General features: G+C 41.2%; 1 protein-coding gene across 8 annotated transcripts in view; it reads right to left on the bottom strand.

Annotated features, from left to right (window-relative positions):
- R3HDM1 (R3H domain containing 1) overlaps nt 1-13,610 on the bottom strand; it is a 128,426-nt gene that overhangs the window by 19,208 nt on the left and 95,608 nt on the right. For 5 of the 8 annotated variants that reach the window (XM_053274181.1, XM_053274129.1, XM_053274163.1 and 2 more), the window contains 4 exons: nt 13,306-13,460; nt 12,724-12,825; nt 10,849-11,118; nt 10,031-10,154 (listed from right to left, as the gene is read on the bottom strand). In XM_053274181.1, coding sequence (XP_053130156.1) covers nt 10,031-10,154; nt 10,849-11,118; nt 12,724-12,825; nt 13,306-13,460 — 651 coding nt within the window. The remainder of the gene's footprint in view (nt 1-10,030; nt 10,155-10,848; nt 11,119-12,723; nt 12,826-13,305; nt 13,461-13,610) is intronic. The other 3 variants (XM_053274142.1, XM_053274172.1, XM_053274186.1) reach the window with 1 other exon arrangement.

Here is a 13,610-nt window from a genome sequence, read left to right as displayed (position 1 = left end):
CAACTATTTTCTCTGCCTTCTGTCCTTCAGCATTCTGCAAACTGTTCTGCAACCATGAGTACACATTACAAACCAATAAATATTACTTCACCCTCTCAACCATCTGAATCCAATGCCAGTTGGATAACATTACTTGGACTGAGAAGAGGCAGGAACATTCATTTACCAGAATACTTCAACCCCCATCCCAGATAAGGTGATCTGCACATGAAGTCTGCTTCCATGTGTTACTTGCTGGATCAAGAAACGTGGCCATAAATTGGATGCAAATCTTTATGCAGATGTCACAGACTGCATTGCTTGTAATAGAATGTGTGTTTGAAGGTGCCTTCCCATCCACATACTGGAGCAACTGATCACACATAAATACTATTTAGATATGTGACAAGAGATGGGTTGGATTGCTATTCTAACTATTTATGAACAAATTAAATTAGACTCCATATCCTCCTGAAATCAAATTCTTTCTTCCCAGACCCACCAATGGCCCAGCTTCCTTTCCTTTTGCCCCAGAGTTCTGCTCTATAACAGCCAATCAGGGAGCAGGCTCCTTTAGAGAACAAAACATTTTGGGTTAAAAATACTCTCAATTTCAGAGAGGAAGAAAAAGGGAGTCTCTAACCCTTGTTCTTTCTATTTAAACATTTCTGTTGTGCAACTACTTTTCTTCCACACATCAGAAATGAAAGGAAGGACTCGGTGGAATTCTTGTTTTTAATATTTTCGTGTCATAAAGCAAGAGAAAATATCATTCCCAAATCCTTTGCATATGTGCGGGGTGGGGAGCCACAAACAATTAACGGGCAATTTGTGAGCCCCTGCCTGAAGGCATCTTTTAATGACATAAGATTCATGGATGGCAGAGGAACAATCCAATGTCCACGACAGGATAAAACTCTACTATTAATTTGCCATTCAACCTTTCCTACATATCTCCTGGTAGTGAGAATCAACCCAGAAGGCCATGGAATGTGATGAACTGCCATGGGCAACCCAGTTTTAAAAAGGAGATATATGTAACAAGCTTGGAAGATGCAGATATTAAGGCTCTAAGAATTACATCAATCCTTCCCAAATGGAAACCTCTGCTCCTTTTAGAGTATGCTATTCATTACTACCACATATTTTGTAACTTGCTTTTGTTTTGCAAACACTTACACACCACAGTGGCTATAACCTCCACCAATAACTTGCTGTTCAATATGAAAGTGATTTCTCGTGCAGGGGTTTCATTTGGACAACCATGCTGCCTTATTTACATGTGTCTGAGAGAAGCCCCAGAAGTACAGAACACAAAACATAGGCTCCATCTCAAATAACGAAACCAGTTTTAAATCATCGTTGTGTGTGGCTTCCCTGAGGGAAAAAAGGGTTGGGGGCAGTGTTCCCTCTAACAGGGATTCTCAGCTGTTGTTAACTACAACTCCCAGAATCCCCAAGCAAAAGCCACTGCAGCTGGAGATTCTGGGAGCTGTAGTCAACAACAGCTGGGAATCCTTGTTAGAGAGAACACTGATTAGGGGAGATGCGTTACAGATATGTTTGGGCCAATATCTGCCACCCATGGAAGATACAGAATTCTACTACTAAGATCCCTTAAGTGTCACATAAAGAACATTGTAAGTATATAAATAATTTTTGCAAAAGAACTCTAATATGGAAATGAGGGCCAAGTTTGAATCCTAAAAGGAGGAAGGGGAGATGAAAGAATCAGTGCAGACATCCAATCCCGATCCCATGATAACAAGAGACACACCACCCATTATATTTATTGAACACTCATCCCATGCAATTCCATTTTTCTTGGAATAGCACCTATAATTTACTAAATATCCAATCAGTAGGAGCGGAGAATTTTAGAATTAATAGGAGACTGCAATTTTGTTTAAGATGACAAAAATCTGTCCAGGATTAGAGGGTGACTACTGCGGAGCGGATTTCTCAGGTTGTGGTGCTCTGCATATGGAAATCTCTTTCCAGGAAGGTAGACCTGGTGCCTATGTTGCAGTCTGGTTTATACCAGGCAAAATATATATTTCCATTTCCCCAGGCCTTTCAACATCTGTTGAAATAAAACGTTTAGGTCTGATATGTTAATGTTGGATGAAATATCTCATCTTGCTGTTTTATTTTACCAATTTTTGTTCTATTGTACATTTTTTTTTCTGGTTTTATCATTTTTTTCTTTTACATGAATTGCCCTGGAAATATTTGTTGATGGGGAATTCACTAAATACATAAAAAACCAAGATGCCATGATCTTAACAGCACACAATGTGGGGAAACGTGATTTATAAATCTTGAAAGTTAACCTTTGTAACACAGCTTAGTAACTTTTAGGAAGTGACACATACCATTCCTAAAGTTTCACAGCTGTCGGGAGAGAGCAGTAGCCCATTCTCACCTAGATAGCAAGTCTGTGCCTGGATTGCACCACCTCAAGTTACAGGTGGGGGCCCACATGATTGAACACTCCTTTTCAAAACCACACACACCTCCCTGTACATACAAAGTGCCAGAAGGAATGCTCAACAAGAACCCTTCCTCCCAATTTCTGAAGTATCGTGTACAGGGATTTATTTGTGCGCAGGAATATTTAGTTATCTGAACCTCCACTTACAGTGTGAAGTTGTACAGAACAGATATAAGTGTACCACCTCAGGAACAACTAGGTCTAAGATACAAGGCCTATGCAATTCACAATACACACCTCCAGTGGAAGACTGACTCTCTACTGGTTCCAGGATCCCTTAAAGAGAATGGAGCCCTGCTGCACTCCAAGGCTAGTTTGGAAAGCTGTATGGGGAAAGTGCTGGAAAGGACTACACTCCAGAGCTCCCCATGCACTATTTTTGAAGTTACACATTCTAATTTGTATGTACAGGAAAGGCTGCAGCTGTTGTATAAACAGGACAGATTGACAGAGCTCAGCAATCAGCTTTAGCTCTCTGTGGAATGACCCCAAGTGCAATTACCACCCCTGATCCTTATAAATGGCAACTGATTTTTGCAAAAGATTCCATTTTGATGGCAATTCTGTTCATCCACAAAACAGAAAATGCAATTCTGCTGGTACAGCGGAGGCAAATTATACTTATGTTTCAGTTTCATAGTTTTGTAATTAAAGAAATACAAGTGATTTTGAAAATTTGGACTATTACTAGAAAGCCTTTTCAAAAAAGATGTCTCACCCAATAGCAATATTATTAGTAGTGAAGCACTTACGGAATAACTGAATAAGTAGCAACTTCTTGTTACTTAAATTCGATGATAATTCAGGCATGGAAGACTCATAGGCTGTTATGAACAAACAATGATGCACACCCCACTCAAGCAATAACAACAGATGCGAAATGTGTATATTTGCTCTGTGCAGCTTCACAAGACTGAGTCCAGAGCAGAATTTCAAATCCTAACAATCTCAGTCCCATTTTTGTCATCTTTATTTATAGTCCATTCATTTTGTCAAGAATTAGTATGGCATGGCACCACCTAAACTGCATTAAGCACAAGGTCTGAGCATGAGATGAGTATATCTATTAACTTGGAAGAGCATCAGGCTCACATGTGGATATAGACTCAACGCTGGAAGGGGGCCAGTGGATGATCACTCAATTGCCCTCCCCGTCATGTTATCTTATACCTAGAACAATATATGTATACTGTTGCTACCTTTTTTGGTAGGGCGAAACCTGAAAGGAATGGAATTCTACAGTATAAGTGAGTGGAGCCCTTATTAATTCTTGTCTATGTACCTCACAGCATTACTGAGAAGTCTACTTATCAAAAATATGAATGTAACAACCAAAAGGCGGTTTCTATGGCATTAAAAAGTATCTTATTTTAGGTATTTGATGCAATTCCACATTCTGTCGATCAGCATCTTTATTTGCTTATGAAGATTATAAGCATGCACCAAGAAAATAAATGATGCAGTGTTCAGGAAAGTTGAATCGAAATGGTCAAATTCTGAAGGAGCTGAATAGGACTGACTCCCTGTTAAAGTATTTAGAACTAAAGCATAACAGATGTCAATGATCTAATATTAAGAAACAAAACTAAAAAGGCAAGTGGAAAATGGTTTGAATCTGTATTGCTGAAAAAATTAGATTTAAATGGCATCCTCTACCCAATCTTGTTTTGTTGAACAAAACAAAGATTTACTTCAAACCTTTAATACAGTTTCCTCTCAACAGCCTTGCAAATATTTTCCAATAAGATATATGCCTGAATATATCTGGCCATCCAATGAACTATTCAAGGTAAAATACCAATTGCTGCTGTGAACAACAGCATTAGAAATCAAGCAACAGTATGTATGACGGATGCACACACAGAATCTATAAAGTGCTGCAATTTCAAAATTTTCATTTCTCAGGGACTGCAGTGTAGCTGTGAAAATTATTCAGTGTCTTCTGGCACTTTCACACAGATGAAGCAAAATCAATTTCCCATGCTGAGAGAAGAACTAGGACAATATAAATTGACTGCTAACATGCTGCCCCATGGGGTTCCAAAGCACATTTCTATTTTTAGTTTCACTATTTCACCTCAGCATACCAAGTAGCATGAAAGAAATATAGCAGTCAGCAAGAAAATGAGAAAACTGCACCTGCTGAAACAGATGGTTTTATTCTACAGCAGTTCTATCAAACTGTAAGTTAAAAACCTTTGCTTCTCAGAATTTAGAGATCGCAAATAACTAACTGTAATTCTGAAACTTTATATTCTTCCAATAATGAAAATGCTTGTGCAGCAGGATCCACATCTCATACATAAATTAAATAGAAAGGAACATATAGTTTCACTAAATGGAAATCTCAAGCAGGGCAGGATTATAAAAGCACAGGGCACACACAATAGACCACAGAGGCAGAAGCCTGTTCAAGACGGTCTTGCACACACGGCCACTCCTTAACGTTGCCTTCCTGAGATTTCTAGTGCCATCTATTTAAAAGGACGTTGCTGATTTTTTTTTAAGGGTGAAAAGAATATGCTCCTTGATCAGAAAGCAACAATTCATGACAAGACACACCTGAAACCTCTTTAAAAAGGAAGCCAGAAAGCAGCTGAAAAAGAGACCGGTTCACTGTGAGAAATGTAACCCTCTCAGACAGTGTTACGGCCCCGAATCCAACAGCTCATGAATAAAGCCAACCTAGCCCACAAAATATTACACATACCATTGTCTGGTTTGTCACAGGGACACATGCAACACCACACTTGTTAATACATACCACAAAAACACAAATATAATTCAAAATTGTTAGGCTCTGAATAAAATATTTAAATGTTGCAAAGTAAAGTCCACAGGTCACTGAACAGGGTGATGGACAACAATTCCCATTCAGATTAGTTCATTCTACATTTCTTAGCAGGATCAGCTAGGAGGTGCACTTCAAGCTCTCACATTTTGCACTACTGCCCTGGAACGCTTTGGATTCTGCACAGAGGGGGGGAATCTCATCTCCAGGCCTCCTTCCAAACACGATGAAAAAAACAGCTGCCTAAAACTGGCATAAATCTAAGCAAAATACAAAACTTGACTTTCATATTTTAGTAGCTTTGGCTTAATTTACTGGGAGAGCTTTGACTGTTCCAGAAGCTTCTGAACTAGTCTGTAAAGCAGGAAACTGGGATAAACTGTCAATTTCAGGATGAACTCCTCAGAAACAAACTTATTTATGCCCTTTGATCAACATGCAAAATACATCTCAGAGGAAGGCACTGCACTGCTGAGTAACATCTATATCCACATTGTACTGCAGATTTGGAACCAGGCTGTCAGGGGGTCCTGGAGCCAGGTTCTGTGCTCCCCCCACCCCCACAATGGTTGTCTGATAGTCTGCAACGCTGCTATTACCCTGGAAAACCTCCATCAGGGTTTGGGGAAGATTTACTTGAGTGCCAGTGGTGCAGCATGCTTTGTGGCAGCCACACTGGTCATCAGCAGTTCTTTTAAACAATGCAATGCAACTGCTGAGTCACACAGCAATGGGATGAATGCATTGCATAGTTGTTTAAAAGAGATGGTGGTGGCAGCTGGTGCAAAATGCTCTGCTACAACCCATTCTGTTAAACCAAGTTGGGTACTGGCCAAGGGCCTCCAGGCTGAGCTGTGTGTCTTCTGATGGCCCCAGGCCCTTTGCAAGTGCCCAACCTCCAAAAATGCCCACTACATCCTACATCTATCAATGCCCACTACATACGAATAATGCCCACTATATCCTACATCTGGTCCTACATCTATCGAGAGACCTTGCCCATTTCCAGGTGCCTGGTCAAGCAGTCTCAGAATTTTGAGTGTTTGTCCTTGAGGGTGGGCCTCCAAGATAGGCTGGGGATTCTGCCAACCACCCGGCTGTACTTCAGTCTCTCTACCTGAGCTGGCAGGGGTGGTCTCAGTGGTGGCTTTGGGTTCCCCCAAGCTTATTGTCTTGGGCAATCTCAATGTCCATGCTGAGGCCCCCCTAGTGGGAGCAGCTCAGGATTTCATGGCCTCCATGGGCCTATCTCAGCTGGTATCGGGCCCTACCCACATGGCAGGACATACTCTGGATCTGGTTTTTGCCGACCAGGGAATAAATTATCTGGAGGTGGGGAAGTTTGAGATAACTCCTTTGTCATGGACAGATCATCTGGTGGGGTTTTTATATGACTGCTCCATTTGCCCTCTGCAGGGGTGGTGGACTGATTAGAATGGTCCACCCCCAGAGAGTAATGAATCTGCTTCGTTTCCAGACGGCCTTCGAGGAGTTTCCAGTGTCCAGAGCTGGTGACTCTGTTGAAGCCCTAGCAAATCTCTGGAATGGAGAGACAGCCCAGGCTGTTGATACAGTTGTTCCTAAATGCCCTCTCTGGCTTGGTGGAGCCCGTTCTGCTCCTTGGTTTTCCTCAGAGCTTAGGGTGATGGCTAGAACGACGCTGGAAGAAGAGTCGTGACGAATCCAACCAAATACAGGCTACAGCCCATTTTAGGGACTAGTCCATGGTGGTGGTGGCGGCAAAGAAACATTTCTTCTCCACCTCCATTGCATCTGCTCAGTGCAGACCAGCGGAGCTGTTTCGTGTAGCAAAGACATTGCTCCACATAACCCACCAGGTAAAGGGGGAGTTATCATGTACAGCCCATTGTGATCAGTTTGTGTCACTTTGCAGATAAAGTTGCTCGCATCCGTAATTATTTGGACTCCAGAGTTTTGGCAGTTCTGGCAGACATGCCTCTGATACCATCTGGTCCTATTGTGTTCGATTCTTTTCAGTTAATGCAGTCTGAGGATGTGGACAAGATCCTGGGCAGTGTGTGGGTGACATTGTGCGCTCTTGACACGTGCCCTTCATGGCTAATAAAAGCTGCCAGGGAGGGTATGGGCAGATGGTTGGAGATTATAATAAATGCTTCGTTAAGGGAGGACAGGATGCCATCATGCCTCAAGGAGGCGATGGTAAGACCATTATTTAAAAAGCCCTCCCTTGATCCCTCCAACCCAGACAACTATAGACCTGTCTCTAACCTTCCCTTTTTGGGCAAGGTGATAGAGTGTGTGGTGGCGTTCCAGCTGTAGAGGGTCTTGGATGATACAAATTATCTGGACCCTTCTCAATCTGGCTTCCACCCCAGATATGGGACTGAAACTGCCTTGGTTGCTCTAGTAGATGACCTGCACCGGGAACTAGACAGGAGGAGTCCGTCCTTGTTGGTTCTGCTGGACCTCTCAGCGGCATTCAATACCATTGACCATGGTATCCTTCTGGACTGCTTCTTGAGTATGGGAATCGGAGATACTGCTTTGGAGTGGCTCTGGTCCTTTCTTGGGGGGAGGGTCCAGAAGGTGGTGCTGGGGGACTATGGCTCTGCTTTGTGGCCATTGGTCTGTGGGATTCCGCAGGGTTTTGTTTTGTTCCTCATGTTTAACATCTACATGAAACCGCAGGGAGAGGTCATTTGGGGACCTGGACTGAGTTGTCAGCAATATGCCGATGACACGCAGCTCTATCTCTCCTTGTCACCTGATCCTAGGGAGGCAGTGGATGTCCTGAATCGGAGGCTGGAGGCCGTGATGGGTCAGATGTGGGCTAATAAACAGACTGAATCCAGACAAGATGGAGGTAATGTTGGTCAACGGGAGAGCCAATCGGGATGAGGAGATCCTACCAGTTCTGGATTGCGTTTTACTCCCTTTGAAGGAGCAAGTACGCAGCTTGCGGGTATTACTGGACCCGGCTCTGCTTTTAGAAGCTCAAGTGGAGACGGTGGCTAGGGGTGCCTTTGCACGGCTTTGGCTAGAGTGCCAGTTGCATCCCTTTCTCGAGAAGGCAGATCTGGCCACAGTTACCCATGCCTTAGTCACGTCATGGCTGGATTACTGTGACGCACTCTACGTGGGTCTGCCCTTGAAGAATATCTGGAACATGCAGTTAGTGCAAAATGCGGCAGCTAGGATTTTATTTGGAGCTGCCCGCTAGGATCACATCACACCCATTTTGAAAGAGCTGCACTGGCTACCGGTTTGTTTCCGGGTCCAATTCAAGGTGCTGGTTTTGACCTATAAAGCCCTTAACAGTTTGGGCCCTGGATTCCTAAGGGACCGCCTGCTCCCAAAGGTTGCTGCCCACTTGACAAGGTCATCTTGTCTCTGCTCTGGGTGCCGACAATGAGGGAAGCTTGGCTGTCATGTACTCGGGACAGGGCCTTCTCTGTTGCTGCCCCCAGACTCTGGAATGCTCTCCTGGTGGCTTTTCACTCCTCCATCAGTTTTTAGAAAGCCTGTTAAATCTTGGCTTTTTACCCAGGCTTTTATATGATTGTCTCTGCTGCTGCTTCTTTGTATTTTGTATTTGTATATTGTACGGTTATTTTATGCTTGTATTTTAAATTTTTAGTCAGACTCGTGTTTTTATATTTTAGCTTCATATATTGTGTATTTTTATAGTCTTGTTTTAATTTTTCTGTGAACTGCCTTGGGATTGTTTTAATGAAAGGCGGTATATAAATGTAACAATACAATAAATAAATACATCTACAACATATTTGCATGGACATCTTGCTCAGTGTGATCATGGAAAAGGCAATGGGGAAGGCTGATCAAAGGGACCAAGTCATCAGCCAGGAGCCAAAACATTATGCAACTCGACTAGTTCGGCAATCCCAAGCAGCTTAACACTTGTTAATAGCAAATACTCAATACTGCATAGCAAGCTACACAGGAGTGGAATTTCAAGCACCCTTTGTTTAGAATAGCTGACCAAATCACAAACAAAAAATACTACCGAGTTACCCTATGTGAACTGTCACTACTGCCATCAAGTCAGCTGTCTATGGGAAGAACTGGGTGGCAGGATCAGTCCTGACCTGCGAGATGTTATCTGTTCTGCTCTTAAATTTGATCAGAGGCACGGTGCTTCCAAAGAAGGCTTACTGTTTGCCCCACTGCTGAGGCCAAGCCAGAACCACCACCAAAAACATTAGGAGCTGCCATAATAAACTACCAGCTATGACTAAACATGAGTCAAGCAAAAGCAGAAAAAAACATACAGAAAAGACAAGAGTCAGAACCATAGCTCTGTGAAATTTTCAGAGGAAAAACTTTCGATGCAAAGAAGTAATGTCAAAAAACAAGAACAATAACACAGGATCTCAGTTACTGAGGATGCAATACAGTGCAGTAATTCTTCAGTTTGTCACATAAAAACAAGCAATAGCAAAATGTTTGAATGCTACAGTTTCCGTGTACTTAAAAACAACCGAAGTCCTATGAGGGGAACAGTGATTTTGGACTTTTGCTAGAAATTCTTTACATCAGAAAGGATGAACCAAAATGAATGAGTGTCCATTATTTTGTTTTCAAAGCAGATAATTATCTCTGTTCCTTGCATCTCATCATTTACAATTTATTAAGTTGGGCATATTTTAAAAAAAGAATGCATTTTCACCAGTTGGGGATGTAATCAGTATTTCACAAACATATTCAACCACTGCCTGAACACTCTAGAAGTACATGAATTAAGAAGCAAGAAAATCACCACAAACCTGTCTGCTGTGCAGGCTGTGGCAGTGACTGGTTTTGCTGTGTGTTGTAATGAACAGAATTAACTGGTCGATACTGTTGACTGGAGTGTGGATACTGGCCTGGAGCACAATAACAGGCTGGTATCTGAAAAGGAGCAATATGCAGAAGATTCATCAGATTCCATCCGATGCTTCAAATCAGACACTACATAATGCACTGAATGACAGCAAATTCAAGTGAGAGAATATAAAGAAAACTCTAGTGCAAAACAGGACAAATGCATAGCTGCTGAAAAATATTCTTCTGGCTGAAATTTTAACACATATTAAATATATATTGCTTTTATATGAAATAATGCAGCAGGAAAAAAATCCATAGCTTCATCCCTTGTTTATAAATTTGGTAACATAAATATCATTAGTGCAGAAAGTTCTTGTGCAAGCCCCAAGGAGAGCAAAAAACAGGCTAGTGCATGCTACGATTGTTATGGAACAAAAGCAGTAGTTTTCCTGGTTTTCTTGCTGATAAACTAAATCACTGCAGCACTGATACATTGCAAATAAAACAAAATATGACAGCAGAACATTAATTATTGAAACATTTTCACTGTCCTCTGAGGAGCTGAAGAAACATGGATACATCATGGATGCTCTTCAACTTCTAACACTGTGCTAGACTTGCAAAGGGGGGGGGGAGCAATGCTTACTGATAACAAGCTCACAAGGTCCATCTTTTCTTCATGTTTTAAGCATGAAGCCTAACTATCTAACTATCTCACTGAAGCCAGAACAGGAATGACGACTGAAATGGTTTGGCAGTATTTGAAGGAGAAAACTACCTGTGGCATTGGTTGCTGCATATATCCCTGTTGCTGAAGAACTTGCTGGTTGACAGGGTGACTAGATGCACTGTAGCTAGGAGTAGCAACAGGTTGGCCAGGTGGTGGTGGAGGGGGTGGAGGAGGGGCAGTTGCTATGATAAAACCAGGTTGTTGTGGAGGCTGGAGGACAACCGTGGACTGAAACATGGTGGCATGAGGATCAGCAGCTTCCCCAGATGGCTGTCGGGAGAGACTCATATGGCTAAATTGGGATCCTAGGTTTTCTTGCTGAAATAAGTAAAACAGTAACCATTATTCTCTTTTTGAATGTGTGCGTGAAGGCAGAGTTTCTTGATAAATAATTCACTACTAAGCATGAAGTATTATATCTAGTTATAGGAGTCGATTTTTATTTTTATTTTTTAAATTGAATTATAGCTTTAAGACAGAGCAACATCTCTGCAACAATAGTAAGGGGAATTCTCAACAAACAATACTCCTATTTTATACCTGCAGCAATAAACACAACATCCATTTATCGTCTGCCAAATTTAGAAGACAAATGCTGCAGTCAGGTGTACCTACATATTTTAACAACGTCATAAAATATCATCATCAAAAGGGCTAGGAAACTTAAAGACAAAATTATGCAATTTAATTAATGAGAACTTCCATTACAGGAAAGAGTAGGACAAGAGAGTCTTCATATATTATGAAGATTAAATGTCAGTACTCAGAACAAATTGTTTAATGGTTAGATTTTGTCCACCTAGAATCTGTCCCTACTACATATAACAAAAGAATTTTTTAATTCTGTTGAACTAGCCTTACTAGTTGAACTAGCTAGAATCCTATACATGTTTATTTGAACAGCAAGCCCCACTGTGTTCAATGTGATTTAAATTAATGAAAGCATGAACAGGCTTGCATCCTCAGTAAGCAAGCCAACTGTCATTTCAGCCAATGCGTTTCAATAAAATGTGCAAATATGTATGTCCTTTTATTTCACTGAATTCAGTAAGTTTTAAGGGGTAATGACATGAAAGAAAACCTTCACATTTTCTTGCCTTGCTCCCCATGAATGCACATCTTCCTCAGCAACACAAATGTATGTGCCCATTTTCAAACAACATGGATGCGGTGGTAGATACTGGAAAATACTTAACATATTCTTGAAATATCATTCAACCCCAACACAAAAAAAATTATACCCTATTATGTTTTAGGCCTTCTAAAAATAAATGGTTCTTTATAACTCAACTATCTTGAAGGCAAGCTGACAAGATGGATTGTAGCAGCACAACAGAATTATACTGGTGCCTACCAGACTTGCTGTTGAAACAGTATTCAAGCCAAGGGAAGAGGTTGAAATCATGTAGACCGATGCAGTAGAACCTTACCTTGGAACAGGGGCTTGAAAACATCTGAGAAATGCAGCTAGGCTGGGCAACAAAGGTCTAAACAAGAACACTACAAAAACCCAGACAAACTCTGGCACCTGTTTTTTTGTTTGCTTGTTTAAAAAACAACAACAGGTAAAGTGTTTTTCACTTTCATGGGTGATGAGACAGTAAGACACTCTTGAGGTTAGACAAAGAGACAGCCAGGGAAAAGGTATAAATAAAATAGTCAAAGAGTAAAAATGAATATTGACTGGCTATAGAAGAGTGATAGCAAAAGAAGTTTTCTTACATACCCCTTATTTTAGCTATCAAGTAAACCTGCCATTAATTTAGGATGATGTGCTTATCTTTTCCCCTTAAGTCTTTTTTATGCTCTTCCTAATATTTAGGTACTATAGCCAGTCAATACTGATTAGACATACACACCCCAACAAGCTATTCTAGTAAAGATTATCTCATGCACAGAAGAGGTGAGTAGAAGATAATATACCACAGTATATTGCTGGGTAGATGAGACTGGCAGGAGCGGGGGTGGATAAGAGACTGTGGAGAACTGAACAGGCTGTGAAGAAGGCTGAAGAGGTCGGATAGGCTGAAGAAGTAACAGTTGAACATACACAGTTAACAACGGAGTAAAAAGAAATGAAAGTGGGACTATTTCTTTTTGTGTAAAATTCTCTTTTAAAAAAATAAATCAGTTGTGCAACTAAAAAGAAATTCAACAGAAAGTTCAGATTACATACAGTAAAAAATCTAACAATGAACATTTCCCCATCTATCAAGAGGTGTGATTTGCTTCATAACTTTTACAATGTCACACAGCATTAGCAAGACTACAAATTTGTTATGTTAACATTTAGAAACCAAAACACCACATATGTACAGAAGCATGACCAGTTATCTCACTGTTTTAGAAAAATCAGCAGTTCCTACGCTAAACTTTGGCCCTCAAGTTTAAAAAAGATTAGTTGTGCGCAAAGCATCACTCATCTCAATACATTCCAACAGTGTGTACAATTTTCTTCTAATTAGATGATAAAAGTGACAAGCATAGCATATTTCATGTGTGCACCTGTGATAGGATGTGATTGGTTGCTGGCTGTTGCTGAGGCGGTATAGGAGGAGGCGGCTGCTGAGGAGGTCCAGGCACTTGGTTTCTAACAGCTTGCTGAGGCATAGGAGGATTATACACGACTGGAGTGCCATCTGGATTAATGAATGGCTGACCTGAAGGACCAGGGTGGAAAATACATATGTAAAATGCAAAATGCAAATTTACCAGCAGAAACCAAAGCTTGCTTTAGATCACTGGCTCTTTTCAAAATGCAATACTGAAATATAGATTCACAAGAACCAAAAGAGCTGTATGCCTGACAC

The sequence above is a fragment of the Hemicordylus capensis genome, chromosome 1 (assembly GCF_027244095.1).
Source record: "Hemicordylus capensis ecotype Gifberg chromosome 1, rHemCap1.1.pri, whole genome shotgun sequence".
NCBI classification, from domain to species: Eukaryota; Metazoa; Chordata; class Lepidosauria; order Squamata; family Cordylidae; genus Hemicordylus; species Hemicordylus capensis.
The sequence above is the reverse complement of the archived record's forward strand: the minus strand, read 5'-3'. Positions and strand labels throughout refer to the sequence as shown.